General features: G+C 56.5%; 3 protein-coding genes and 1 non-coding gene across 4 annotated transcripts; 1 reads left to right on the forward strand and 3 right to left on the reverse strand.

Moving 5' to 3' along the window:
* The first annotated feature begins 191 nt into the window (after positions 1-191).
* On the forward strand, positions 192-4,741 carry LMF2 (lipase maturation factor 2). Its single transcript, XM_043882115.1, has 14 exons — positions 192-351; positions 745-998; positions 1,123-1,151; positions 1,293-1,510; positions 1,586-1,764; positions 2,219-2,360; positions 2,498-2,632; positions 2,703-2,808; positions 2,879-2,975; positions 3,058-3,240; positions 3,346-3,514; positions 3,611-3,722; positions 3,794-3,890; positions 3,984-4,741. The coding sequence occupies exons 1-14, from the start codon at positions 258-260 to the stop codon at positions 4,272-4,274; spliced, it is 2,106 nt and encodes a 701-aa protein (XP_043738050.1). The 5' UTR covers positions 192-257; the 3' UTR covers positions 4,275-4,741.
* Positions 4,742-11,063: 6,322 nt separating this feature from the next.
* Positions 11,064-11,167, reverse strand: LOC122680885. Its single transcript, XR_006336805.1, has one exon. It is a non-coding gene; the product is annotated as a U6 spliceosomal RNA (small nuclear RNA).
* A 6,450-nt stretch (positions 11,168-17,617) lies between these two features.
* MIOX (myo-inositol oxygenase) lies at positions 17,618-20,050 on the reverse strand. Its single transcript, XM_043882536.1, has 10 exons — positions 19,989-20,050; positions 19,461-19,541; positions 19,203-19,283; positions 18,965-19,127; positions 18,742-18,809; positions 18,505-18,614; positions 18,340-18,407; positions 18,197-18,246; positions 17,989-18,101; positions 17,618-17,836 (listed from the first exon to the last, which is right to left on the reverse strand). The coding sequence occupies exons 1-10, from the start codon at positions 20,001-20,003 to the stop codon at positions 17,728-17,730; spliced, it is 858 nt and encodes a 285-aa protein (XP_043738471.1). The 5' UTR covers positions 20,004-20,050; the 3' UTR covers positions 17,618-17,727.
* A 187-nt stretch (positions 20,051-20,237) lies between these two features.
* ADM2 (adrenomedullin 2) lies at positions 20,238-25,025 on the reverse strand. Its single transcript, XM_043882538.1, has 2 exons — positions 24,090-25,025; positions 20,238-23,389 (listed from the first exon to the last, which is right to left on the reverse strand). The coding sequence occupies exons 1-2, from the start codon at positions 24,197-24,199 to the stop codon at positions 23,071-23,073; spliced, it is 429 nt and encodes a 142-aa protein (XP_043738473.1). The 5' UTR covers positions 24,200-25,025; the 3' UTR covers positions 20,238-23,070.
* Between the last annotated feature and the right edge of the window lie 1,975 nt (positions 25,026-27,000).

The following is a 27,000-nucleotide window of genomic DNA, read 5'->3' on the forward strand; positions in this document are numbered from 1 at the left end:
CACGCCGGAAAGGGCGCAGGACGCGCCGGAGACAGGGCGTGAGCGGGGGCGGGGCCCACGCCTGCGTAGGGCGGGGTGGGGCTTGCCGCTGCCGCCGGCGAGGGGACGGGGCCGGCGAGGGGGGCGGGGCCGGCGCGGAGGGGGGGGGGGGGGGGGCCGGCGCGGAGGGGCGGGGCCGGCGCGGAGGGGCGGGGCCGGCGCGGAGGGGCGGGGCCAGGCGGACCCGGGAATCGTGTCCAGCCCGCCGCGTAGCGGACATGGCGGGCTCCCGGCTCCCACGGCAGCTCTTTCTCCAGGGCGTGGCAGCCGTCTTCATGTTCGCCTTCGCGTCCCTTTACACGCAGATCCCGGGTGAGGGCGCCGAGAGCGCGGTGCCACCGGGCGGGACCCCTCCCCACCAACCCGGGTCCTGTGACCCTCTCATCTCCCCACCCGACACACCGCTGTGTAGGGGCGGTGAGGTCCAGGCCCGGATGCGTGGGGTCGGGGGCTGCGGTTTGTGTCCTGCGAGCCGCGGGGGTGTGGGCCGTGGGCGGGCGTGCAGGGGTCATTTTCAGCACGGTTCTGGGTTCTGACCTCGGCGCGAGGGTCTGGAGGGTCTGCAGGCCCTGACCTGTCGGGAGGGAGAATCTGCTGGTCCCGACCTGGGTTAGGGAGGGCAGATCCGCAGGCCCTGGCTGGGGAGGGGGGAGTCTCGTCTCCGCGGGCCGTGTCCAGGGCCTGCCCTGATGTGCCCTCCCACAGGCCTGTACGGCCCCGAGGGCATACTGCCTGCCCGGAGGACACTGCGGCCCCAGGGAAAGAGCCGCTGGCAGCAGCTGTGGGAAACCCCCACGCTGCTGTGGGAGGCGCCGCTTCTGGGGCTGGACACTGCCCAGGGCCTGGAGCTACTGAGCCTGCTGGGCACCCTGCTGGCCCTGGGTGCCCTGCTGACGCGCCAGCTCCGCCACCTGCTCGTGTACCTGCTGCTCTGGGCCACCTACCTGTCTGTCTACCAGGCAAGTGGGGGCTGTGCCACTGGGACCCTTGCCTCCAGCTCCCTCCAGGCCCTCCCGCCCTCTCCCCAGCCCGTGCCCCTGCAGACTCACAGCCTGTGCTTCCTGACCGCCCTTCTCCCTGCAGGTGGGCCAGGTGTTTCTTTATTTCCAGTGGTGAGTTATTGTTGGGTCTGGGCTATAGAAGGCTGGGTGGGTGAGATGGGGTGGGATGTGTTTGTCTCTCCCAGGAGGACCCCCTTAGGGGAGCAGCCTTGATGGGGAAGAGGGCCTCTGTGCTATTTTTTCTCCCCATAGGGATTCCCTGCTGCTGGAGACGGGCTTCCTGGCTGTGCTGGTGGCCCCTCTGGGGCTTCCCCCCAACCACAAGCAGGCCCCCCAGGGCAGGCCAGGACGGGTCTCCCCCCATGAAGGCCTTCCCTTCTGGCTCGTGCGCTGGCTGCTGTTCCGCCTCATGTTTGCCTCGGGTGTGGTCAAGCTGACTAGCCGTTGCCCCGCATGGTGGGGGCTCACTGGTGAGGGTCCCTGCCTGGACATGGGGCCGTGTTGGGGGCTCTGCCCATCCCTGACCGCCCGCCTGTCCCCTGCAGCCCTCACCTACCACTACGAGACTCAGTGCCTGCCCACGCCGGCCGCCTGGTTTGCCCACCACCTGCCCGTCTGGCTGCACAAGCTCAGTGTGGTGGCCACCTTCCTCATCGAGATTGCGGTGCCACCTCTGTTCTTCGCTCCTGTTCGCCGCCTGCGGTTGGCTGCATTCTACTCCCAGGTGGGTGGGGTCCTTAGCCATCAGAAAGACAAGCAGGACGTGGCCTTGCTCTGCACTGCCCAGAGGGCCCCACTGGGGATGGGTGTCTGCTGCTGGGCAGTCAGAAGGGCCTTGTGGGCAGAGGAGCTCGTTAGCCTGGGGTGTGAAGGTGTGCCTGCGTGGTGGGGCTTCAGCGTCACTGGAGGACGTCCTTCCTGGGTCAGCATGGGTGGCTGAGGAAGGGCTGCGTGAGGCAGGCCAAGCTTGGGTTTTCTCCAGGTGCTGGTGGGAGCCATCGAGGGGGTAAGCCAAGGTAGGGGAAGTTGAGTGGGAGAACAGAGGCCAGGGGATGACTCGGAGAGCACAGGGGCCTGCAGGAGAGCTCAGTAGGGGAGATGCGGAGGGGCCTGGAAGCAGGTTCCGAAGGGCCCGGGAAGGGGGCGGCCCCCGTGAGCTGAGTCCAGACCCTTTCCAGGTCTTGCTGCAAGTTCTGATTATCATCACTGGCAACTATAACTTCTTCAACCTGCTCACCCTGGTGCTCACCACCGCTCTCCTGGATGACACACACCTGGCTGCTAAGTCTAGCACCAGCCGCCGCAAGAGGACGCCCAGCTGTGAGTGTCTGCCTGCCCCAGACAGTCAGCCGTCCTTACCCCTGCTGCCTACCAAATGACCTAGCTGTACCCCAGCCCCCAGGCCATAGACCCTCCAGTCCTGCTCCCAGCCGACCCATGGCTGTCTTGGCCTGCAGCCTGGCCCAAGGCCCTGCTGGCCGTGCTGACCCTGCTGCTGGAGTTGGCTGTCTACGGGCTGCTGACCTATGGCGTGGTGCACTGCTTCGGCCTGGAGGTGGACTGGGAGCAGCACGTCGTTCGCTCCAGAACCAGTGAGTGCCAGCCAGGGGCTCAGAGGGTCGAGGCTGGACCATCCCTCCTCACACCCGTTTCCTTCCGCAGACTTCACCTTCCACCAGTTCTCCCAGTGGCTGAAGACGGTGACCCTCCCCACCATGTGGCTGGGTGCGGCCTCTCTGGCCTGGGAACTGCTGACCGCCCTCTGGAGGTTTGTGGTGCCAGAGGGTGGGTGGAGCTGTGCAGGGCGGGCCCGACTGCATTTCTGTTCTCCGCCCCAGGTGGGTGCAGGTGCGAGGGCTGCTGCAGAAGCTCTGTGCTGCCGTCCAGCTGTCCATCTTTGGCACTGCCACGGTGGCTTTGTTCATGATCAGCCTGGTAGGTAGTGCTTTGGGGCTGGGGTCGGGAGTCAGGGGAGGGCTGGATGGTCATTGCTGAGCCTCTGCCTGCCTGCCTCCAGGTGCCCTACTCCTACATGGAGCCTTCGAGCCATGGGCGCCTCTGGACTGGGGCCCACCGCCTGTTTGGCACCGTGGAGCACCTGCAGCTGGCCAACTCCTATGGCCTTTTCCGCCGAATGACTGGCCTGGGTGGGCGGCCGGAGGTGGTGCTGGAGGGCAGCTATGATGGGCTCCAGTGGACGGTGAGGGCTCCCTCAGGCCCCTGCCCGGGGTGCCTGGCGACCCCACAGGCCTGGGTGGGGAGAGAAGGGGGAGCCAGCCGTGCTGAAGGGGACTCTGCCCGGCAGGAGATCGAGTTCATGTACAAACCCGGGAACCTGAGCCGGCCTCCCCCGATCGTGGTGCCCCACCAGCCGCGCCTTGACTGGCAGATGTGGTTCGCGGCCCTGGGCCCCCACACGCACAGTCCCTGGTTCAGCAGCCTGGTGCTCCGCCTGCTGCAGGGCAAGGAGCCTGGTGAGCTGGGGGAGGGGCGGGGCCTGTGGGGCGTCTGGGCGACCCTCGGGGGCCTCAGGGCAGGCCGATGCTGAGGTCTGCCCCCTGCACCCTCAGTGATCCGCCTCATCCAGAACCACACGCCCGGTTACCCCTTCCACAAGCAGCCGCCCACGTATGTGCGGGCCCAGCGCTACAAGTACTGGTTCTCGCATCCTTGGGAGCAAGGGTGAGTCTGGGCACCAGGAGCGGTGCGGGGTCTGCGAGCTGGCCCCACCTGAGCCCCCCATGCTGTTGCAGCCAGTGGTGGCGACGCCAGTGGGTGGAAGAATTCTTCCCATCCGTGTCTCTGGGGGACCCAACGCTGGATATGCTGCTCAGGCAGTTTGGCCTTCAGGTAGGAAGGAGTTAGGCAGGCAGGGGTAGGTGGCAGGGGTGACCCCGGCTCACAGGGACGACCCCCCGGACCCTCCTCCATCCTGTCCCGCAGGACAGAAGCCCGCCCCGGGCCCGCGGCTCCAGCAACACCCTGACCCAGGTCCTCCACTGGGTACGGAAACAGCTGTCTCCCCTGGAGGCCCCCGCCCTGCTCTGGGGGCTCCTCGGGGCCGTGGGGGCCATCAAGGTCATGCAGGCCCTGCTGGGCCCTCAGGCCCTGCCTCGGACCAAGGAGGAGAAGCACAAGCCAGCCCCCCAGGAGGACTCGGTAGCCGCCAGCAAGCAAGCGTCCCCAGCCCCCAACATTAGCAGCAGCTCCCAGACCCCCCGGCGGAAAAAGTAGCCGTGATCTGACAGCCACGTGTCCTGAGAGGGTCAGGGTCGCGCTAGCCTCTGACTCTCTGCCGCAGGACGGCCCAGCCACCGTGCCTTAGCCAGCTGCCACGCAGATGCAGGTCAGGGTGCTGGCCTGTGGGGGGCGCTAGCCCTTCTGCTTCAAGGGCATCCCACCTACCCCCACAACGTCCCGTCCCAGGACACCCTCTGGCCTGCTCCACGGCCCAGGAGGCCCGTCTGTGACCTGGCCCAGGGTTCATCCCCAGACATGGTAATCGGGAGCTGTTGCCCTCTGCCCCCACTGCAGGGGTCCAAGTCTGAGGCTCTGACCCCAGCTCCTGCCCCGGGGTGGGGGTGGGGTGGGGGATGAGGCTGACCTGCTGTGGAGGAGAAAAGACACCGCAAGGTCTGCTCTGCAGCAGCCTGTCTGGGCATCCAGATCTGTGAACCAATAAAGGCAATTGTGTCTGACCACGTTCCTGCCGCTTCCTTCCCACAGGGAAGCCTGAGGGCAGTCGGCCTTCTCTGCCTCTGATGGTGGACACAGCCCACATACAGTCCGGCTGATTGCTGACCAGGCTTCCTAGGTGCCTTCTCGGTCTAGTCCTCAATGTTCCCATCTGTAAAATGGACACAAGGGCCTGGCCTGGCGCTGCCTGAGTCTCAGTCCAGCACGGCCTGGCTGACCTGTTAGCTCCGCGTCAAGGCTATGAGGTCAGTACTGCAATGTGGGGCCTGAGACCATCTGAAGGTCGGAGAGTTGCCCAGAACACTGGCCCTCCCTGCTCTCCTACTCCCACTTCCTTATCTCAGGGGAGAAGTGAAGGGTCTGCACGTTGCATCTTGCTTAGACTGCGATGGAGGAGAGACGGGAGGTGGGCAAGGCCAGTGTGGACGCCCCGTCAGGGAACTTGTCCGGCCTCTGGCTGAGAGAAATGGAGTGTGGGTGGGGAGAGGAAGGGGGAGCAGAGGCCCTGGACCAGGGGCAGGAGAGGAGCACGCCTCTGACCACTTCCAGGAGCAGGCGTTGAGGTACTGCTGCCTGGGTGTCTAGACGCGGCTCATCAGCAGGAGGCCACCGCCTCCCTGCGCGTGGCTCCGTCCTCAGCCTCTGCCCCTCACGCTGTCACCTCCCAGACCTCTAGGCAGCCCCCCAGTGTGCCCAGCCTCTCCCCCCAAGTCCCTGGGTTCCCCTCCCACTGACCCAAGTAGACAGCGCTCCACGCTCAGCCTGTGCCCACAGTCACACGGGCTTAAGGGGTCCTGTAACCTGAGCCTTTGGGTGCTCTCAGACATGACGAATATCTATACGTGATCTATACGTGAGCTTGGCTTCAGAGTGTTCAGCCCTCTATATCAGCTTCCCTGTCTGCGGACTCAACCAACCTTGCTCAGATTGAAAAAAAAAAAGCATTCCAGAAAGTTCCAAAAGGGAAAGCTTGAATTTGCTGCACAATCGGCAACTGTCTACGTAGCGTCTTCCTGGTACTAAGTATAAGTAATCTAGAGATGAGTTAGAATACACGGGAGGGTGAGTGTAGAGGTGACTTAGAGTACGTGGGGGGTGTGTGTAGGTTATGGAAATCCCTACCATCAGGGAACTTGATGCCTATAGTGGTTCCTGGAAGCAATCCCCCTTGGAGAGAGGGGTGACTGTAATATATTACAACTTAAAGACCTATTGCTTTTCTTAGGCTTTTAAGCTCAGTGTATGAATCTCTTTCGCAGGGGTTTCTTTGTGTTCCGTAACAGCTTTGAGATGCAATTCACATGCCATACGGTTCACCTGCTTAAAGGGCACAGTTCAGTGGCTCTCAGTAGATTGACAGACTTGCGCATGCATCACCATAGTCAGAACTGTTTATCATCTCAAGAAGAAACCCCATTCTGCTAAGATAGCATCTTCCGAACCCCCTTGCCATGACGTAAAACACCACTAATCTACTTTTTGTCTTCATGAGTGAAACTGTTAGTCGCTTAGTTGTGTCTGATTCTTTGAGACTCCATGTACTGTAGCCCACCAGGCTCCTCTGTCCCTGGAATTCTCCAAGCAAGAATACTGGAGTGGGTTGCCATGCCCTTCTCCAGGGGATCTTGCCAACCAAGGGATTGAACTTGGATCTCCTGCATTTCAGCCAGATTCTTTACTGTCTGAGTCACCTGGGAAACCCTCTTTTCTTCATCAGTTCACTTGCTCAGTTGTATCCAACTGGTTGCGACCCCATGGACTGCAGCATGCCAGGCTTCCCTGTCCGCCACCAACTCCTGGAACCTGCTCAAACTTGTCCATCAAGTCAGTGATTCCATCCAACCATCTCATCCTCTATCGACCCTTTCTCCTCCTGCCTTCTATCTTTCCCAGCGTCAGGGTCTTTTCTAATGAGTCAGTTCTTCACATCAGGTGGCCAAAGTACTGGAGCTTCAGCTTCAGCATCCATCCTTCCAATGAATATTCAGGACTGATTTCCCTTAGGATTGATTGGTTTGATCTCCTTGCAGACTCCCTTGGACTCTCAAGAGTCTTCTCCAACACCACAGTTTAAAAGCATCAATTCTTTGGTGCTCAGTTGTCTTTATGATCTAACTCTCACGTTCATACACGACCACTGGGAAAATCATGGCTCCCACTATAATGACCTTTGTTGGCAAAGTAACATCTCTGCTTTATAATGCTGTCTAGGTTTATCAGCATTACTTCCAAGGAGCAAGTGTCTTTTATTTTCATGGCTGCAGTCACCATCTGCAGTGATTTCAGAGCCCAAGAAAATAAAGTCTGTCACTGTTTCCATTATTTCCCCATCTATTTGCCATGAAGTGATGGGAACGGATGCCATGATCTTAGTTTTCTGAAAGTTGAGCTTTAAGCCAACTTTTTCACTCTCCTCTTTCCCTTTCATCAAGAGGCTCTTTAGTTCCTCTTTGCTTTCTGCCGTAACAGTGATGTCATCTGCTTATCTGACGTTATTGATATTTCTCCTTGCAATCTTGATTCCAACTTGTGGTTCATCCAGCCCAACTTTTCTCATGGTGTACTCTGCATTTGTTAAATAAGCAGGGTGACAATATGCAGCCTTGCTGTACTCCTTTCTGAATTTGGAACCAGTCTGTTGTTTCATGTCCTGTTCTAACTGTTGCTTCTTGATCTGCATATAGATTTATCAGGAGGCAGGTAAGATGGTCTGGTATTCCCATCTCTTCAAGAATTTTCTATAGTTTGTTGTGATCCACAGTCAGAGGTTTTAGCGTAGCCAATAAAGCAGAAGTAGATGTTTTTCTGGAACTCTCTTGCTTTTTCTGTGATCCAACGGATGTTGGTAATTTGATCTCCCTTTTTTAAATCCAGCTTGAACATCTGGAAGATCTTGGTTCATGTACTGTTGAAGCCTAGCTTGGAGAATTTTGAACATTACTTTGCTAACATGTGAAATGAGTGCAACTGGGCAGTAGTTTGAGCATTCTCTGGCATTGCCTTTCTTTGGGATTGAAATGAAAACTGACCTTTTCCAGTCCTGTGACCACTGCTGAGTTTTCCAAATTTGCTGGCCTGTTGAGTGCAGCACTTTCACAGCATCATCTTTCAGGATTTGAAAGAGCTCAACTTGAATTCCATCACCTCCACTAGCTTTGTTCGCAGTGATGCTTCCTAAGGCCCACTTGACTTCTCATTCCAGGATGTCTGGCTCTAGGTGAATGATCACACCACCGTGGTTATCTGGGTCATGATCTTTTTTGTATAGTTTTTCTGTGTATTCTTGCCACCTCCTCTTAATATTTTCTGCTTCTGTTAGGTACATTACCATTTCTGTCCTTTATTGAGCCCATCTTTGCATGAAATGTTCCCTTGGTATTTCTAATTTTCTTGAAGAGGCCTCTAGTTTTTCCCATTCTGTTGTTTTCCTCTGTTTCTTTGCTTTGATCATTTAGGAAAACTTTCTTATTTCTCCTTGGTACTCTTTGGAACTCTGCATTCAGAATGGTATATCTTTCCTTTTCTCCTTTGCCTTTCACGTCTCTTCTTTTCTCAGCTATCTGTAAGGCCTCCTCAGAGAATCATTTTTCCCTTTTTGCATTTCTTTCTCTTGGGGATGGTTTTGATCACCACCTCCTGTACAATGTCACTAACCCCTGTCCACAGTTCTTCAGGCTCTGTATCAGATCTAATCCCTTGAGCCTATTTGTCACTTCCACTGTATAATTGTAAGGGATTTGATTTAGGTCGTACCTGAATGGCCTAGTGGTTCTCCCTACTTTCTTCAATTTAAGTCTGAATTAATAAGGAGTTCATGATCTGAGCCACAGTCAGCTCCTGGTCTTGTTTTTGCTGACTGTATAGAGCTTCTCCATCTTTGGCTGCAAAGAATATAATCAGTTTGATTTCGGCATTGACCATCTGGTGATGTCCATGTGTAGAGTCTTCTCTTGTGTTTTTGGAAGAGGGTGTTTGCTATGACCAGTGTGTTTTCTTGGCAAAAGAGAACCTTTTGTATCTTTGCCCTGCTTCATTTTGTACTCCAAGGCCAACTTGCCTGTTACTCCAGGTGTCTCTTGACTTCCTACTTTTGCATTCCAGTCCCCTATGATGAAATGGACATCTTTTTTTGATGTTAGTCCTAGAAGGTCTTGTAGGTCTTCATAGAACCATTCAACTTCAGCTTCAGCATTAGTGGTTGGGGCATAGACTTGAATTACTGTGATACTGAATGGTTTGCCTTGGAAACAAACAGATCATTCTGTCGTTTTTGAGATTGCACCCAAGTACTGCATTTTGGACTCTTTTGTTGTTGAGTATGAGGGCTATTCCAATTCTTCTAAGGGATTCTTGCCCACAGTAGTAAATATAATGGTCATCTGAATTAAATTTGCCCGTTCCGGTCCATTTTAGTTCACTGAGTCATAAAATGTCAGTGTTCACTCTTTACATCTCCTGTTTGACCACTTCTAATTTACCTTGATTTATGGACCTAACATTCCAGGTTCCTATGCAGCATTGTTCTCTACAGCATTGGTCTTCACTTCCATCACCAGTCACACCCACAGCCGGGCATTGTTTTTGCTCTGGCTCAGCCTTTCATTCTTTCTGGAGTTATTTCTCCATTCTTCTCCAGTAGCATATTGGGCACCTACTGACCTGGGGAGTTAATCTTTCAGTGTCATATCTTTTTGCCTTTTCATACTGTTCATTGGGTTCTCAAGGCAAGAATTCTGAAGTGGTTTGCCATTCGCTTCTCCAGTGGACCACGTTTTGTCTTCATGGAGTTAGCTATTCTGGAACATCACGTAAATAGAATCATACAGTTTATACCCTTACGTGTCTGGCTTCTTTCACTTAGCATAGTATTTTCAAGACATATCCATATAGTAGCCTGTGGCAGAATGACATTCCTTTTTGTGGCTGAATAATATGCCATTGTGTGTTTATGCCACATTCTGTTTATCCGTTGACCCATCAGTAAACATTTTGTGTTGATCTCACATTTTGGCTGTTGTGAGTAATGTTGCTGTGAGCATGAGGGCACAAACATCTGTGTGAGTCCCTGCTTTCAGTCCTTAGGGTGTATACCTGGAAATGGAGTTGCAAAAACACGTGAGGGTTCACATTTTGAGGAACCACCAGACTTTTATCACAGAAGCTGCACCTTGTAAATTTTACATTTCCTCCAGCAATGTACCAGAGTTCCAGTTCCTTCACATCGTCACTAATGCTTAGTTTTTTTCCCTTCTTTAATAAAAGCCATCCTCGTGGGTAAGAAATGCAAATACTATCTCACTGTGATTTTAATTTGCATAAGAAAAGTGAAGTCACTCAGTTATGTCCAACTCTCTGCGACCCTGTGGACTGTAGCCTGCCAGGCTTCTCCATCCATGGGATTTTCCAGGCAAGAATACTGGAATGGGTTGCCATTTTTTTCCCCAGAGGATCTTTGCTTTTGCCTAATAGGGCTTCCCTATTAGGCTCAGATGGTAAAGAATCTATCTGCAATGCAGAAGACCAGGGTTCAATCCCTTGGTTTGGAAGATCCCTTGGAGAAGGAAATGGCTACCCCCTCCAGTATTCTTTTTTTTTTTTTAATTAAACTGAAACTACTTTTATTAAATATTTCATATCATATTCCATACAACAAATCAAAGAGCTCATACCAGTATAGGATAGTCTTATGTATAAGTATAGCATTTACTTCTTTTCTTTTTTTTTTTTGGTCTACTAAGAGAGTTTTTATTTATTTTTTATATATTTTTTCCATTTATTTTTGTTCGTTGGAGGCTAATTAGTTTACAACATTGTAGTGGTTTTTGCCATACATTGACATGAATCAGCCATGGATTTACATGTGCTCCCCATCCCGATCCCCTCTCCCGCCTCCCTCTCCATCCCATCCCTCTGGGTCTTCCCAGTGCACCAGCCCTGAGCAGCTGTCTCAAGCATCCAACCTGGGCTGGTGGTCTGTTTCACCCTTGATAGTATACTTGTTTCAATGCTGTTCTCTCTGAACATCCCACCCTCGCCTTCTCCCGCAGAGTCCCAAAGTCTGTTGTGTACATCTGTGTCTCTTTTTCTGTTTTGCATATAGGGTTATCGTTACCATCTTTCTAAATTCCATATATATGCGTTAGTATACCGTATTGATCTTTATCTTTCCGGCTTACTTCACTCTGTATAATGGGCTGCTGTTTCATCCATCTCATTAGAACTGATTCAAATGAATTCTTTTTAATGGCTGAGTAATATTCCATAGTGTATATGTACCACAGCTTCCTTATCCATTCATCTGCTGATGGGCATCTAGGTTGCTTCCATAAAAATATGGAACGCTTCACGAATTTGCGTGTCATCCTTGCGCAGGAGCCGTGCTGATCTCTGCATCGTTCCAATTTTAGTATATGTGCTGCCGAAGCGAGCACCTGCTCCAGTATTCCTGCCTAGAGAATCCCATGGACAGAGGAGCCTGGTGGGCTACATCAGACACAACTGAGCAACTGACACTTCTACTACTACTACTGGCTAATGGAAGGGAAAGTGAAGTCACTCAGTCGTGTGTGTGGCTAATGACGTTGCGCATATTTTCATGTGCTTATTGACATTTGTATGTCCTGTTTGCAGAACTGTCTATCCAAGTCCTTTGCCTTTTTTTTTTTGGTCACAGTGAGTAACCTGCAGGATTTTAGTTCCTCAACCAGGGATTGAACCCATGCCCCTGGCAGTGGAAACAAGGAATCTTAACCATTGGACTGCCAGGGAAGTACTTAACACTGATTGGATTGTTACAGCTTTATAGTGAGTTTTGAAATTGGGAAGGATGAGTCCTTCAGCTTTATTCTTCTTTTTCAAGATTTTTTGGCTATTTGGGATCCCTTGAGATTTTTTTTTTTCCTTGAGATTTTAGAATAGATTTTTTTTTTTTTTCTGAAAATGAATGCCATTGGAATTTTCATAAAGATTGCCTGGAATCTGTAGATCAGTTTGGTTGTACAGTTGACCCTTCAGCAATGCCGAGGTTAGAGACATTGATCCTAACCAGTCAAAAATGCAGTCTAGCCTTAGAGTTTGCACTCCATATCTGAGGTTCTGCATCCACAGATTCAACCTATGAAGGGTCGTGTAGTACTGTAATACGTATTTAGTGAACTAAAATCCACATATAAGTGGGCCTGTTCCGATCTAAGCCGTTCGAGGGTAAACTGTGTTTTCTGAGTGACACTGTCCCAGCCATGTATTTTCATTTTCCCTCTTCTATTTACATCAGCAGGTTTTAGCAGTCATTCTGAAGGTTCCATTTATAAATTTTAAATGCCTAATATACTTAACTGCTTTACAAATTTAATTTGTTCTTTAACTGTTCAGTCATCTGACCTAACACAATCTTCCCAAGATCCAAAAACACCTGTAAGTGACTAAACATACAAGTGCAGTGAGCCAGTCATTCTCTTGAATGCCCCTGTACCAACAGTAAACTTGCTAAGATTGACCAAGGGCAAAACCCCGCCGCAGCCTGGCCTGGTTAGGACGCCCAGTGCCTGGACCCCAGACTGACCTCCAGCTTCAAATGCAGAATCTAGTGTGGCCAAAACGTGGGTCCCAGGGCTGCTGGGCAAGCACCGATTTTTCTCCCCCTCTTGGCTTCCGAAAGGAGAGGTGGGCGGGGAGGAGCTGCCCCAGCCCCACCCAGACTCCTGGAGAGGCAGGCCCTTCTCACAGTGGAGGTGCTCCCACACCGCCTCCTTGGTGCCCTGGCCCCTGATGAATCCATCTTGCTGATTCATGCTGCCTCTGCACCCACACAACATCCCACTGATACGAGGCAGCCATGGTACATCTCACTCGGAACCACTTGCTCACAGCAGGTGGAGGCACCCACAGCTGGTCCTCTCCTGCAGGCGCATCACCTCCAGGCTGCAGCTGGACACCCACCCCTGAGCTCAGCACAGTCCCTGCTCAAAACTCTGCGTCTCACACACTGAACAGTGAATTTAGTGACGCAAAGATGTCTGCAGAACAGCAAGGAAAAGTACAGGTTGTGTTTGTTCCTGCTACAGTCATGAGCGAGGCTGGTAGGGCCTCCCCACGCTCGCCATGGCATGCTCCCCAGGCTCGCCGAGGCCTGTGAGCCCTCGGCCCATCTGCGAGGGCATTGCCATCTTCCACGGAGCCAGCTCCTCTCCAGGCCCTCCTGGCCCCTCAGCCGAGCGCCAGCCACCCCGTCCCTGTGGCACAGCAAGCCTTGCCCGGCTCGGAGGAAGCGTTGCCGTGCCTCTGGGGAGAAGCCCTGCTTCCTCGGCAACCACATCCCCCATCCAAGCCAGCACTGCAGCTGGGTCTCCGACTGGTAGTACTGTCATCCCGTCAGATGATCGATTTGGGGTCGTGGGGGCGTCTGGGGGCCTGCAGGCTCCAGCCTCCTCATTCTGGCCTCGGTTAGAGGCTGTGACAGGCGAGTTAGTGGATGACGATGCCGGAGGAGGCGCGGGACAGGGTAGCAAGTCCAGGCGCACAAGGGCCTGGTGGTGACAGATGGCTGCTGTCATCACGGGCGGTGCCCATGGGGGCGGCCAACGACTCCTCGGGGAGGGGCACGCCGTGGGCTCTGGGGCAGCCGTACTGACGGCAGGGCCTTCACTTTGTACCTGAGGGAGCCCACAGAGGCAGCTTTGTGGTTTCTGCCAGAGGAAGTCACCAGGTCATCTGGTCTCATGTTCTTAAAAGCTATTGAGAACCCCAAAAAGCTTTTGTTTATGAGTGTTGTATCTGTCAGTATTTACCATTGGAAATTACGAAATTCTTTAAATATTTACTTATTAATATTATTTGAATGGGAGCTTAGAGGTTAAGACTTTGTGCTTCCACTGCAGGGGGTGCAGGTTCGATCCCTGGATGGAGAACTAAGATCCCACAAAACATGCAGCGTGGCAAAAAAAAAAAAGACCTTCTTGAGTAAAACTGACCTTTTAAGGAAGTGACCTCTCTGGGTGAAAGCAGCAGTAACCTCATGGTCCCCAACAGCCCAGAGTCTCCAGGGCAGCTGGGCAGCTGCCAACCATGCCCTTAGGGCCACGGTCTGGGCAAGTCACAGAGTCTGGGCACGTCGCAGAGTCCAGCAAGTCACGGAATGCTCTCTTCCAGTCCAGGCTCGGTCCTGGGTTTAGGGAGCTGGACTCATCGCTGTCCTGTCTTAGGCCATCAGTGCCTGTAGAGGCAGCGGCCTTCCTCTAGCACCTGCTCACCATCCCCGAGGGCTGGCCAGAGTAACTAAGGCCGTGATTATCTGCCCTGCTCCTGTAGGCCACGAACCACCAGGTTTCCATTACCAGCAGGCGTTCCCAACTTTCAACCCCAAACAGGCCCGATAACAAATTCTAGATTCCTCTAAGACTCTTACTTGCAACCACTCTCTTAGAAGAAACCGGCTCGTTTAAAGAGAAGTTCAATGGCTCAGCAGTAAATAATCTGCCTGCAATGCAGGAGGAGAATGCAGAAGACTTGGGTTCAATCCCTAGGTCGGGAAGATCCCCTGGAGGAGGAAATGGTAGCCCATTCCTGTGTTCTTGCCTGGAGAGGCCCACGGGCAGAGGCGCCTGGCCAGTGCAATCTGGAGGTAGAGCCAAGCCTTGCCTCTGCGGGCTCCTCAGCTGCCCAGTGCCCTGAGGCCCCCAGCAAGACCAGCAATGCCGAGTAGACTGGAACATGAGATCCCTGGCCCTCTTCCCAACCCTGGGGCCTGTTTGGAGATGGCCAGGTTACAGTCTGCAGGGCCACAGAGAGGTGTGGGGACCTGGGGTCAGAGGAGAAGGTGGCCACTCCTGCCGTTCACTGTGGAGGCACCCCTTGGGTGATGACTTTGAGCACAGAGAGACAGTCAGTCTAGCATCCCCCCAACCCCAGGCTCCTTGGAGACCTGCCTCCTCCCCACTCTCAAGAAGGCAGAGAGGCCCCGTCACCCACATGCAGTCCAGGTTCAGAGCCCTTGGCCTGCCCCCTCCAGAGGCCCCTGCACCTCACAAGCCACTGTAGGGAAAGGACCCCCTCGGCGCCCTGCACCTGCCCTGCCTGAGTTCAAAGTCTGGGGGTGGGGGGCGCAGCTGGCAAGGGGGCCTGAGGATGGTGCAAGGGGGCCCAGAGCAAGCAGGAGTGCTCCAGGAGGAGAGGAGGCACCAGAAGAGTGCTCCAGAAGGAGTGAGTGGGGAAGAGCTTGGGCAGAGCCTCTTTTTAAATGTATGTGTAAAATGGGCCAAAGATCTAAACAGACATTTCTCCAAAGAAGACATACAGATGACTAACAAACACATGAAAAGATGCTCAACATCACTCATTATCAGAGAAATGCAAATCAAAACCTCAATGAGGTACCATCTCACGCCAGTCAGAATGGCTGCTATCCAAAAGTCTAGAGATCTAGAGAGTGTGGAGAAAAGGGAACCCTCTTACACTGTTGGTGGGAATGCAAACTAGTACAGCCACTATGGAGAACAGTGTGGAGATTCCTTAAAAAACTGGAACTAGAACTGCCATATGACCCAGCAATCCCACTCCTGGGCATACACACCGAGGAAACCAGATTTGAAAGAGACACATGTACCCCGATGTTCATCGCAGCACTGTTTATAATAGCCAGGACATGGAAGCAACCTAGATGCCCATCAGCAGACGAATGGATAAGGAAGCTGTGGTACATATACACTATGGAATATTACTCAGCCATTAAAAAGAATTCATTTGAATCAGTTCTAATGAGATGGATGAAACTGCAGCCCATTATACAGAGTGAAGTAAGCCAGAAAGATAAAGATCAATACGGTATACTAACGCATATATATGGAATTTAGAAAGATGGTAACGATAACCCTATATGCAAAACAGAAAAAGAGACACAGATGTACACAACAGACTTTGGGACTCTGCGGGAGAAGGCGAGGGTGGGATGTTCAGAGAGAACAGCATTGAAACAAGTATACTATCAAGGGTGAAACAGACCACCAGCCCAGGTTGGATGCTTGAGACAGCTGCTCAGGGCTGGTGCACTGGGAAGACCCAGAGGGATGGGATGGAGAGGGAGGCGGGAGAGGGGATCGGGATGGGGAGCACATGTAAATCCATGGCTGATTCATGTCAATGTATGGCAAAAACCACTACAATATTGTAATTAGCCTCCAACTAATAAAAATAAATGAAAAAAAAAGTATGTGTATGTACATACATGCATTTTACTATTTATTTGGCTGCACGCAGGATCTCCTTTGAATCATGCCTTGATCTTTAATTAAGGCACATGGACTCTATAGTAGCAGCTCAGCTCACAGGCTCCAGAGTGTACCGGTTTAGTTGCTCTGCGGCATGTGGTCCCCAACCAGGGATCCAAACCCCATCTCCTGCAACCACCGGGCACCCAGGGAAGTCCCAGGCAAAGCCTCTGGTCACACTTGACCCCTCCTGCTGCCAGGGCACCGCAGGGCTGGGTGCGAGCAGGACAAGAGGGTCTCACTGGGCAGAAGGGCAGGGAGGCAGTGGGCAGTGCCACCTCCACGGTCACAACCCGTGGACGTTCAAGAAATGATTGGGTCTTCAGCCCCCAGCACGTGCATTTGAAATACCACTTCCCACTCCCAAAGTTCCTTGGAGAAAGGGCCAGTTCCATATCCACATCAGCCCCTGCGGGGAGCTGGAAATGGCCAGCAAAGTTGTCTACATCCGACCTCTGAAACGTGTGAGCATAGCCTCACTTGGAAAAAGCACCTTGTGGATATAATCACAGACCTTGAGATGAGGAGGTCACCCTGGATCATCTGGGTGGGCACTGAGTGCCGTCACAAGTGCCTTTATAGAGAGGGACGGAGCGGGACACGGAGAGGCAGCAGCGTGAAGGCAAAGCCGGGGGTGCTGGCCGCCACCTGGGAGTGGATGCCCTGGAGGAGGCACGGCTGACACAGTGATCCCAGACTTCTGCCTTCCCCGGCGTGAGAGAATAAGTTTCTGTTGTTTTCAACAAGTCACCAAGTTTATGGTAGCTTGTTACAGCATACACTGGAAATGAACAGAGTCTGGGCATCCTGTTACACCAGATGGCAAGACATCCCATCCCAGAGACCAATTTTGATCGTCCGGAGGACCCAGGAGCCCACCGCAAAGCCCCTCCCCAGCCTTGTCTGAGCACCAGGAAGGATGACAACTCATGGAAGCACAAATCCGCTGAATCTGTGTGTCCTTGATACACAACAGACAACTTGATTGTGTTCGAAGGGTGCTACGGAACCAGCTCTTACAAACTGATTAAACTAAGAGAGCGGTGGGAGCACGTGCCTCCCCTTCCTGCACAGACAGTGACCAAACAGGGTGGCGAGCTGGCTGGTCCCCGGGTAAGTCTCTCTCCCTCCGGTGGAGGGCATTCTCAGACCCGAGACCACCTAGCGGCCAGCTGACCATGCTGAGGACAGCGGTGTTCTCCGAAAGCCCCCACCTCTAGAGCACTCTGGCCCCTAAGTCAAATTTGAATCTGATTCAGCCTCTGCGCTCAGTTATCAGTTAGCAAGAAATACTGAGGAAAACATGAAAAGATCCCAAGAGGGTGTAATCAGCAAAATCCTGACAGGAAGTCCCCAGACAAATGAGCAGCTTTCCGCAGCGCCGCCGTGTGAGGGGGGCACACTTGACCAAGGAGAGGGCTGCGTCTGGGGGTGTCCTCATGGGTCGTGTTCGTCACAGTCAGTCTGTGTGTTTACCACGGTGTTTCCTGTCGTGTGTTCCAGCTAGCAGATGTTTTTGTTTGTTTTCTTTAGGGAGACTGACCCAGAGCAGGGGTACCCCACCCCCAGACCGGCACCCCAGTGAGTGCCCCGCCACAAGACGCAGGTCAGAATCACAAGGCGCTTCGGGGTCTTTATTGCCAACCGGCAGGGAGGGCAGGTGGGCCCGTGCGGCCCCCCTGGAAGGGCTGCGCCCCGGGCAACCGGCGGGTGAGGGGGTGGGCCGGCGGTCACCAGCGCAGGACGCCAGGACAGTACTTGTCAACGAGCCCCTGGTAGTAGGGCCGCAGCGCGGCTACGTCTGGCAGGCTGGAGCTCTTGGTGTAGAGGTCGAACTTGCTGCAGCACAGGGACGGTGGCCCGTGAAGCCCCCCGAGTCACCCCACCCCCCAGGCGCGCCCATGACCGTGGCCGTGACCATGCGAGTCACCCCACCCCCCAGGCGTGCCCGTCACCCCACCCCCCAGGCGTGACCGTGCCCGTGGCCGTACTTGAACTCCTGCACCCAGGGCAGCATGGCCAGGTCCTGCTCGTTGCACAGCTGCTGGTAGTCACCGAACTTGTGCCAAGGGTAGAAGGAGTGGAACCGGATGATGTAGAAGGCCTGCAGGTAGCCAGGCCTCAGGCTCCGGGCCGGGGGCGGCGGGCGGGGCGGGTGGAGCAGGGCTTGACCTTGGCTCAGTCCCCACCCCCTCCTACCTCCGGTGGGAGGGCGAATTTGTTGAACTTCATCATCCGGTACATGTACTCTGTGGGAGAGGGCGGGTCACCACCTCTGGGCGGGCATCCAGAGGGGCAGCCCCAGAGTGGTCCCCGCCGTCCCCCCAACCGACCGGCCTCACCGTCATGGCCCCAGGACATGAGGACGTTCTCGAGCCCACAGTGAGGCTGGTACATGCCAAGCTCCGTGCTGCAGAGGGGGACGGAAGGTGAGGGGCTCAGGATCAGGACCCCGGAAGGGGGAGGAGCGGAGAGGACCTCGACGAGGGAGGGCAAGGGAGCCGCACCTGTACAGGGGGTCCTGGAGGTCAGGGTTGTCCTGGAAGGTGCAGTCACGGAAGACCACAGAGGCCTGGGGACGGCAGCCAACTGGGAAGGTGTCTCCTACCACTGCCCACTGGGGACGGACCGACGGGCAGCCGTGGGTGGGCGTGACTGGCCTGCCCCCCAAGTGGGTGTCCAGAGCCTGGAGTGGAGGCTGCCCCGGCCCTGCCCTGCTGACTGCCCTCCACCCCTCTCCTCACCTGGGGCTCCCCTGCCAGAGCCAGGACCTTCCCCAGGTCGTGCAGGAGCCCAACGAGGTGGAACCAGTCTGGAGGAGAGGGAGGGACAGTGCAGGCTAGAAGGGTGCAGGGGCCGGGGCAGAGGCACAGTCCTGGGGCTGTGGGGGGGATGCAGGGCCTACTGGGAGAGGGCCAGACAACCCCCCGCTTCCCCAGCACCCGTCAGAGCAAGTGGGGAGCACACCCTTGTCCGGATGGGCCTTCCGGATGCCCTCGGCTGTCTGGAAGGCATGGAAGGAGTTGGGGAAGTCCACGTCGGGGTCCGACTCGTCCACCAGTCCGTCCAGCATGTCCACAGCCTCCATGACAGTCATCCTCTTATAGGAGAAGCCCCCAAACTGGGCATGCTGGGCCAGAAGGGAAAGGTCAGTGTGGTCCCAGGGCCAGCCCTTGGGAGCTTGGGTTAGGAGTTGGCCACCTACCTTCCTCCTGACGAAGTCCACGGTCTGCCATGTGTGCATAAGCTTGTAGGTGGCAAAGACACGGTCCAGGAGCGGGCCGGACTGCAAGCCGGAGGGTCAGCCAGGCAGCTCGCCACCCCCTGCCCTTCACACCCAGGGGGCCACTGCCTGCCTCTCCCAGGCCCCAAGGTGTGGTCAGGGTGGCCCCAGGGTGGCCCCTGGAGCTGTGCAAGGGGACAGGGCAGGAGAGGCGGGGGCCGATGGGGGAGCAGTCCTCACCGTGTAGTTTCGGAAATTGTCCTTGTCTTTGGCTGCTTCTGGGTCCATATCAGGCTGGGAAACCAGCGAAGGGTCTGGGTCCTGGTAGGGTGGGGGTGGTGGTGAATCCATTTCACCAGGATGCCAGCTCCATGAGGAAGGGAGGACACCCCATGGGGGCCAGGACTGTTGGATGTGGAGCGGCAGAGAGGCAGTGGGCACCCCAGGGCACCGGCGCGTGGCCTCGGTGAGCCCGAGTCAAGACTTCCGGCCCTGAGTCCTTATCTGCTGAGCGGATGCTGGGGATGTCTGCTCCAAGGGTGATGCTTGGCCGCGGCCACACAGCACCCGCACCCGGAGTCTCCTTCTCAGGACGCGGGTCCGCAGGGAGCCCAGCGTTTGGGCCCGTGACCTTTGCCCCAGATAGACCACGGCCGGGAGGGAGCCCTTTGACCCCGAAGAGTGGGCCAGCAGAAACCCTCCGGGCGTGGGCATGGGGCTGCCCCGCTTTCCCTGAGCATGCAGTCTGCGTGGGCCGGGGGTACTCACCGCAGCCACTTTCATCCTGAGAGGGGCAGAGCTCCACGGGCCCACGTGCCCGTATATATGCCCACAGGTTACATAAGTGACCGGACACCACCCAGCCCCTTGGCCTTGGCCCTCGGTAATGAGTGACCATCCACCCTCCTGCTGGCCTCTGAGAGTTAATGTGTCAGCATAGCACTCCCCCCCCCCCACCCCGCCCCCAGCCAACCTCCACGTCCCTGCAGCAACTGACCTGCCCGGAAGGTTGAGGCGGCTGTGTCGCCAGACTCCCACCGCTGCCAGGAGCTTTAAACTCCTCCAGGACGCTGCCCCTCCCAGCTCCCTATCTTCCCCAGGCACCTGGGATTGGGGCAGGGTGGGGCTTATTTCAGAAAAATATTTTGACGTTTTTGACATTTTTTTAAAGAATATCTCTTTATTTGGCCGAGCGGGGTCTCGGCTGCAGGGCTGGGTGCTAGGAGTTAGTTGCTAGGTGCTCGATGGCCATGGGATCTTGGTTCTCCGTCAGGGTCCTTAACCGTGGGAGCTCCAGGGAAGTGCCCTTTGACACTCGTTCAGAAAGGATGGAAGACTTTATTCTTGATTGCGAGATGGGAGAGATGTTCAGATGCTCCGTTGGAACACAGCAAGGTCAGCTGGAGTTTCACAGCCCTGGGGTGGGGGTGGGGGACTGGGCAGGGGCCGAGGGGAAATTCCCAGAGGAGAATCAGGGGTGGGGGTAGCCTTGCTAAACTTGACAGGATTCTGTCCAGGGTGGGATTCTTGCTAATACTGGGCGAGGCTCATGGCTCAGAGAGGCTCAGAGATCTCAGAGGGATCTTCTCAGGCCCTGGGGCTGAGGCTCCATCTCCAGTCAGGGCAGAGATGAACTCACGGCCCGGGTCACGCGAGAGCCAGGCTCGGCGGTGGAGACACAGCAGGACCACACAGCCTGGAGCTGACGATGGTGTCATCGGAAAGAGGCTGAGGTCAGGGTGCAGTCTGGGCCAGGAGAGGGCAGTGGGCCAGGTGTTCTCCACGCGGCTCCTCCTGCCGTCCTGAGAGTCAGCTGGGGGTGCTTGGCCCCCGTTGACAACGGCAGAGTGCTCTCAGCCCCGCAAGTGGCAGCGCCTCCGGCACTCCGCGAGCCGGGCATCGCTCACTCTCTGTGCTCCTGAGGTCGGTTTCCTCCGCTGCCTCCCACGGACGTGTCCGTCTCTGGGTGGGGGGCTGATGTTTCATTCGCTGTTTCTACAAGTGCTCCGCAGATATTTGCTTCAGGGATGGAGAGGGGATGCCAGTGGGGAGGCTGGACCCATCACCCCAAAGCAGGTTGGTGGCCGGAACCGAGGGAAGGAACAAAGTGCCGGCCAGCGGGTCTAGATGAGGGCGGGAGACGGGAGGAGGACCGAGAGGCTCTGGCCAGGAGCAGCGGGAGGGGGGTGGGTGGGGTCCCGGTGGGGTCCCGGCAGGCATCCCCCAGGTCTCCAAGCAGGCTGTCGGACAGGCGGCCGGGACATGGCCTGGAGCTTGGAGGCCATGTGGACACCAGTGTGATGCTGTGACCGTGACAGGTGACCCAAGGAAAACGGCCCAAGGCTCAATGAGCCTGGGGGCCGGAGGGCAGGCAGGGTTGCCTCGTGGAGGCGCTGTGTGAGGCTGTGTTCCTGGAGGCGAACATCCAGCACCGAACCGCGGGGACTTTGCCCCAGGGCCGGGGCCGCAGGAGGTTTTGCCCAGCTGAGCTCCTGACTCCCCAACCCAGCCTTCCTGGGGCCTCCTCTTCTTCATCCCGGAGCCCCTCTAGCCCTCACGGCCTGCCCTCCCCACCCACTCTTCCGACACCCCTCAGTGACCACAGGCCTCTCCAGCCCCGGCAAGCACCTATTCCAGCCTCCGCACGGCATCCAAGCTGCTGCGGCCACCCTCCGTCCATCCCCCAACCGGGCAGGGACCAGCCTGGGCTGACCTCCTGTGGCCCGGTGGAGGCGGGGGAGCCAGGAGCCAGAGGAGTGAGCACGAGGGTGGGAGAGCCCCACCCATGGGGTCCGCAGCTCAGGATCTGTGGGTGGGCACTGTGGTGCCTGCAGGCCCGGCCCTGCTCTCTGGCTGGGAGTTGGGGTAAAGGTGGTGCTCCCCTCATTCGGTGGCCGAAAGGGTGACACAGCAAACGTCAACAAATTAAGTGCTGCACAAAACGTCTGCTGAATAAGGGAAATCGCCCTTCTGAACCCCGTGAGACCTGGGTGCCAGGACAGGAGGCGCTGGCTCCCAGCGTGTAACTCCTCCCCCAGCTGCCACCCCGCCCACTGCAGACTCCACCTCTGGCTGACTTGTCCATTGATAACCAGGCCAGTCTCCTCCCCCAGCCTCCGCTTGTCCCCACACCTGGACCCGCTGGGTCCCCACGCCGGGCAGGGGAGGCCCAGGGAGCCCCTGCGGAGCCCTGACCCTTGGTCAGCCACCCCTACGCACCTTGAGCTAAGGTTCTGCCTTAATTGCGAGATTTGGGCTGGGAGAAATGCCACCCCCACCCCTCTCCCACCCTGCCCTGGGGGGTGGGAAGGGTGCTCTGCCTAGCTCCAGGACCCCTCCACCCTCTCCGCAGCTGCCCTCAGGGGGTGCAGGCAGAGGTCTCTGTTGCTACCCTGGACCCAACTGGAGCAGCCCAGCCCTAACCCTACTATGTCAGGACTAGTGGCCAACCCAGAATCCCTCTCTCCCACAGCCCAGAGGAGGCCCGGGGTGCTCAGGTCCCTGACGTCTGCCCCACGTCCTTGGGCAGACCCTCTCCTCTGCGCCCCGTTCTGGCATCTAATGTTGCCAACCGCCTCCTCTCAGCCCCGTCCCGCAAGTGTTACTCTCTCTCGGTGCAGAGCCCCTGGGTGATCAGTCTCCGCTGGGCCCCCACGTGGGCCTCTATGTCCACAGCGATTGGAGGCTGGTTGCTGCAGAACATGGCGGGAGAGAGTGGGGCAGGGGTGTTCGCTGGTGCCTGCACTGCCCTTCTAGGGGCTTCTCTCTGCAGGCACTCTGGGCTGGGAGCTCAGCTGCCGCCCTGGGGCTGGGGTGCAGCATCCCAGCTGGGACAGGCCTGCCCCCCGGCTCAGCCGTAGCTGTGGGGACTGCTGGGGTCCACGGGGGCTGAGGCCCGGGGGCCGGCCGAACCGACGAGCTGCCACAGGCGGTGGCTGAGGTTCTGCACCTGGCAGGTACCCAGAGCACAGCCCACACGCAGGAGCTGGGCTCTCGGCCTGCGGGTACCCAAGTGTCGGCGGAGGCCATTGCGGAGAGCCTGACCCCTGGCAGGGACCAGGCTGACACTCTTCTTGGGCTGGAGGGCCTGGTGCAGCTTCCAGACCGCAGGAAGGGCTGCAGGGTGCTGAGGCTGTGAGCCACTGGCAGGCGTCCGGGCTGGGGGCTCCCTGCACAGGGAGATGGAGGAAGTAAACCCAGTGGTCCAGCCTTCCAGGGAAGCCCACAGCTTTCCAACAGCCTGGAGCATGGCCAGGGGAAGCCCACAGCCCCCAAGCCACTGGCCAGCCGGCCAGGGGAAGCCCACCCCACCCCCCAGGCTGGAGCTCGGCCAGGGGAAGCCCACAGACCCCACGCCATGGCCCAGCAGGCCAGGGGAAGCCCACAGACCCCACGCCATGGCCCAGCAGGCCAGGGGAAGCCCACTGAGCTCAGGGCTGGGGTTCTGGCCCTCAGCCATCTCAGTAGCCCATTCAAGGGCCGGGCAAGCAGCTGCCTGACCTCCCTGGGCTACTCCGTTCAGGACTCAGGTTTATGCCCTCTCAGCCCTTCCCTTGGGGTGGAGGAAGGTGGGCAGGTATGGGAATCCCCTTAACCTCCCCTCCCACAGCTGACCTCTCCTTCTGAGGGGTCTGCTCTGCCAGTGGGGTAGTGGGCATGCCTTAGAAGGGCAAGCAAAGAAAAAGGACTCTTCTGCTCTGCGGGGGGTGCCCACGGCCTGGGGCTGGATTTAGCAGGTGAGCCTTAGCAGCAGAAGCGGGTTTCCCCCAATCCGGGGTCCTGGGGCGTCGGCGGGGTGGGGCGGGGTGGGGCCTTCCGGAGCATCTGGTTTCCTGCCCAGGCAGCCAGGGTGGTCTGAGACCTGCTCACCTGGGTCGCGTGGGCGGCCGGCTCCCGGCCAGGCCGAGGAACAGCGCGCCTGGGAGCTGTAGGTAGAGGAGGCTGATGCAACCGAGGGTGACCGCCAGGAGCCCGGCCATGCGGGCGGGGCCGGAGGGGGCGGCGAGCCGGGCAGGTGTTGGGGGCAGCCCCAGGCCCGCAAGGCTTCCGCGGGCGCCTCGGGTTAGTTGGCGAGGGTCTCCGCTAGGCAGCGGCCGGGCGAGTCTCTGGCAGGTGGTGCGGGTGCCTCCTCCGTCACCTTGTGCCCAGAGTCCTGCTGGGGCCGGAGCCCCAGCACCTCCCGGACTAAATAGTCCCCCAGGGAGGCGGAGCCGGGCGCGCCGGCGGGGCGGGGCGGGGCGGGGCCCCAGCCCTCCCCACCCCTGCCCGCCCCTCCCCACCCCTGCCCACCTGGGCCCCCACTAGGGCCGCTTCTGGGGACGGGGCGGCGGGCCGGGGACGCCGGGAGCCAGTCTCGCCTCCACCACTTTCCGGTGGGAGACCCTGTCCCAGGGCCTGCCCAGCTGTCCAGGGTGAAGGAGAGGGTGCCGCGGGGTGTGGTCACCGGGCTTGATCCCGCCCACCGCCCTGGGGCTCGCCCCTAAATTTCTGAGCCAGTGAGAGGTGGAGGCCAGGCCAGAGAAGATTTTGAGACCCCTCCGCAATAGAGCGCCCAACAACTCTATTCCTGAAAACTCTACCACTTTCCCACTGGGTTTCCCCCGGTGGCTCCGATGGTAAAGAATCCGCCTACAATGTGGGAGACGTGGGAGACTTGGGTTCGATCCCTGGGTTGGGAAGATCCCCTGGAGAAGGGAAAGGCTACCCACTGCAGTATTCTGGCCTGGAGAATTCCGTGGACCATATAGTCCAGGGAGTCGGACACGACTGAGCGACTTTCACACATTTCCTCCCATTACTGAAATATTAAATGGTTTTTGTAAGAAATTTAAATAGGTAAGGACTCTTAATTGCCACCCACTGTGGATTCCTTTCCCAGGCCAGGATGGGTGCTGTTTTTTTACTTTCTTTTATGTGCATTTCTTTTGGGGGGGTGTCCTGTGTGTATGCATTATATATGCACACATATCCATATGCGGGCAAAAACACCTGAAGCTCCAATAGTGTGGCTACCTGATGGGAAGAGGCAACTCGCTGCAAAAGACCCTGATGCTGAGAAAGATTGAAGACAGGAGGAGAAGGGGACAACAGAGGATGAGATGTTTACACAGCACCACAGACTTGATGGACATGAACCTTTACAAACTCCTGGAGATAGTGGGTGACAGAGGAGCCTGGCATGTTACAGTCCATGAGGTCACAAAAAGACACAACTTAGCAACTGAACAATAATGACAACAAACATAGAGACTGCGATTCTTTCTTATGACTGAGCCTACACCAACAAGTAGGTGTTCTGTGACTTCACTGATCTTTTACTGGGGGACAATTAGGTGATTTCCAGGCTTTCCAAGCACAAGTACCCTGCTTCATGAGCTCATGGATGTGTCCCCACAGGATATATTTGCAGGCATGGGAATTCTGGCTAAAGGTGAGCCTGTGTTTGTGTTGATGGGTGGAGCCAAACTGCTCTCCACAAGGCTGATGTACTGTCAGCTGATAATGGACTTGGTGCCAAGGTTCCTCACCCCTTTGTCCATCTGAGAAGCGACAGTTATCCCATCACGCCCACAGACATTTTTGATCGCCTGTGCATCTCTGTGTTAGTGCTTCCTCTTCTGTCTTCCCACCCCAATCTTGCTCACTCTGTGAGGTCATCATAAGTGTCCTGGTCACTCTCCCTGCCTCCTTCTGCACAGCCCATGGGAGCTCAACAAACACTAGCTGGATGAATAAATTAACAAGTGGTGGCCACCTGCCATGTTAAACAGCTTGGTTTATGTCCTGAGGCAGGTAGGGAAGCATCAGCAGGTATTCTCATTTCTATTTATTTTTACAGGAAGGAGGGTGGGTGATGTGATCACATTTATGTTAGAAAAGTGGGATTCAGCAGGGAGGTCGGTCTGGTGCTGGCAGGAAGGATGCGGTGGGTGGGTGGATGGGACAGAGACACAGAGTGGGGGTGGGAGGGCAGACGAGGGGAGAGTGGGGAGGGGTTAGCTACCCTACCTGTGGGCAGGAATGTCTGGCTGGCCTCCAGTGTCCCAGGCCAGGGGCTGAAGAGAAGACAGAACTGGAGCACCATCTGGGGAGTTTCAGAGCTGGCATGTCTGTGGGAGGCAGAAGCGTGGTAGGCATCACCCTCAGACAGTGCAGAGAGAGGACAGAACCTGGAGTGGGAGGGGGGCAGGCAGAGGCCCCCCGCCCCCCTCAGTGTGCTGTGTGCAGTGCTGCCAGGATCGTCCTTCCAAAACACAAGTGATCACATCCCTCACCCACCAACAAAGGAAAACTAGCGTGTTTCCTGGTGGGCCAGTGCTTAAGACTCCACGCTTTCAGTGCCAGGTGTGGGTTTGATCCCTGGTTGGGGAACTAGGATCCCACAATCTGTGTGATGTGGCCCAAATTTTTTTCTTAATTTCTTAAATTTACTTTACTTATTTTTTAAAAGCTTCTCTCAATTTACTTATTACTTTCGGTTGCTCCGGGTCTTTGTGGCCGCACACGGGCTTTCTCTGGTAAGACAGCCGAGGCTCCTCTTCCCTGCGGTGCACGGGCTCTTCCTTGCAGTGGTCTCTCTGGCTGCGGAGTGCGGGCTCTTCCTCGCGGTGGTCTCTCTGGTTGCGGAGCATGGGCTCTGGGCTCAGCGGCTTCATCACTGCAGCACTCGGGCTCAGTAGCTGTGGCACATGGGCTTAGTTGCTCCTCTGCATGTGGAATCTTCACAGATCGGGGATCGAACCTCTGTCCCCTGCTGTAGCAGGTGGATTCTTATCTACTG

Source organism: Cervus elaphus, chromosome 22 (assembly GCF_910594005.1).
Source record: "Cervus elaphus chromosome 22, mCerEla1.1, whole genome shotgun sequence".
In the NCBI taxonomy this organism is placed as follows: domain Eukaryota; kingdom Metazoa; phylum Chordata; class Mammalia; order Artiodactyla; family Cervidae; genus Cervus; species Cervus elaphus.

Coding starts and splice junctions, on each gene's coding strand:
- ADM2 (XM_043882538.1), bottom strand. CDS start 24,199: ATGGCCGGGCTCCTGGCGGTCACCCTCGGTTGCATCAGCCTCCTCTAC. Junction 23,390..24,089: donor CGGCCGCCCACGCGACCCAG/GTGAGCAGGTCT, acceptor CTCCCTGTGCAG/GGAGCCCCCAGCCCGGACGC.
- LMF2 (XM_043882115.1), top strand. CDS start 258: ATGGCGGGCTCCCGGCTCCCACGGCAGCTCTTTCTCCAGGGCGTGGCA. Junction 999..1,122: donor CCTACCTGTCTGTCTACCAG/GCAAGTGGGGGC, acceptor TTCTCCCTGCAG/GTGGGCCAGGTGTTTCTTTA. Junction 2,633..2,702: donor CGTCGTTCGCTCCAGAACCA/GTGAGTGCCAGC, acceptor TTCCTTCCGCAG/ACTTCACCTTCCACCAGTTC.
- MIOX (XM_043882536.1), bottom strand. Junction 19,284..19,460: donor ACAATTTCCGAAACTACACG/GTGAGGACTGCT, acceptor TCCGGCTTGCAG/TCCGGCCCGCTCCTGGACCG. Junction 18,408..18,504: donor CTCCAGGACCCCCTGTACAG/GTGCGGCTCCCT, acceptor CCCCCTCTGCAG/CACGGAGCTTGGCATGTACC.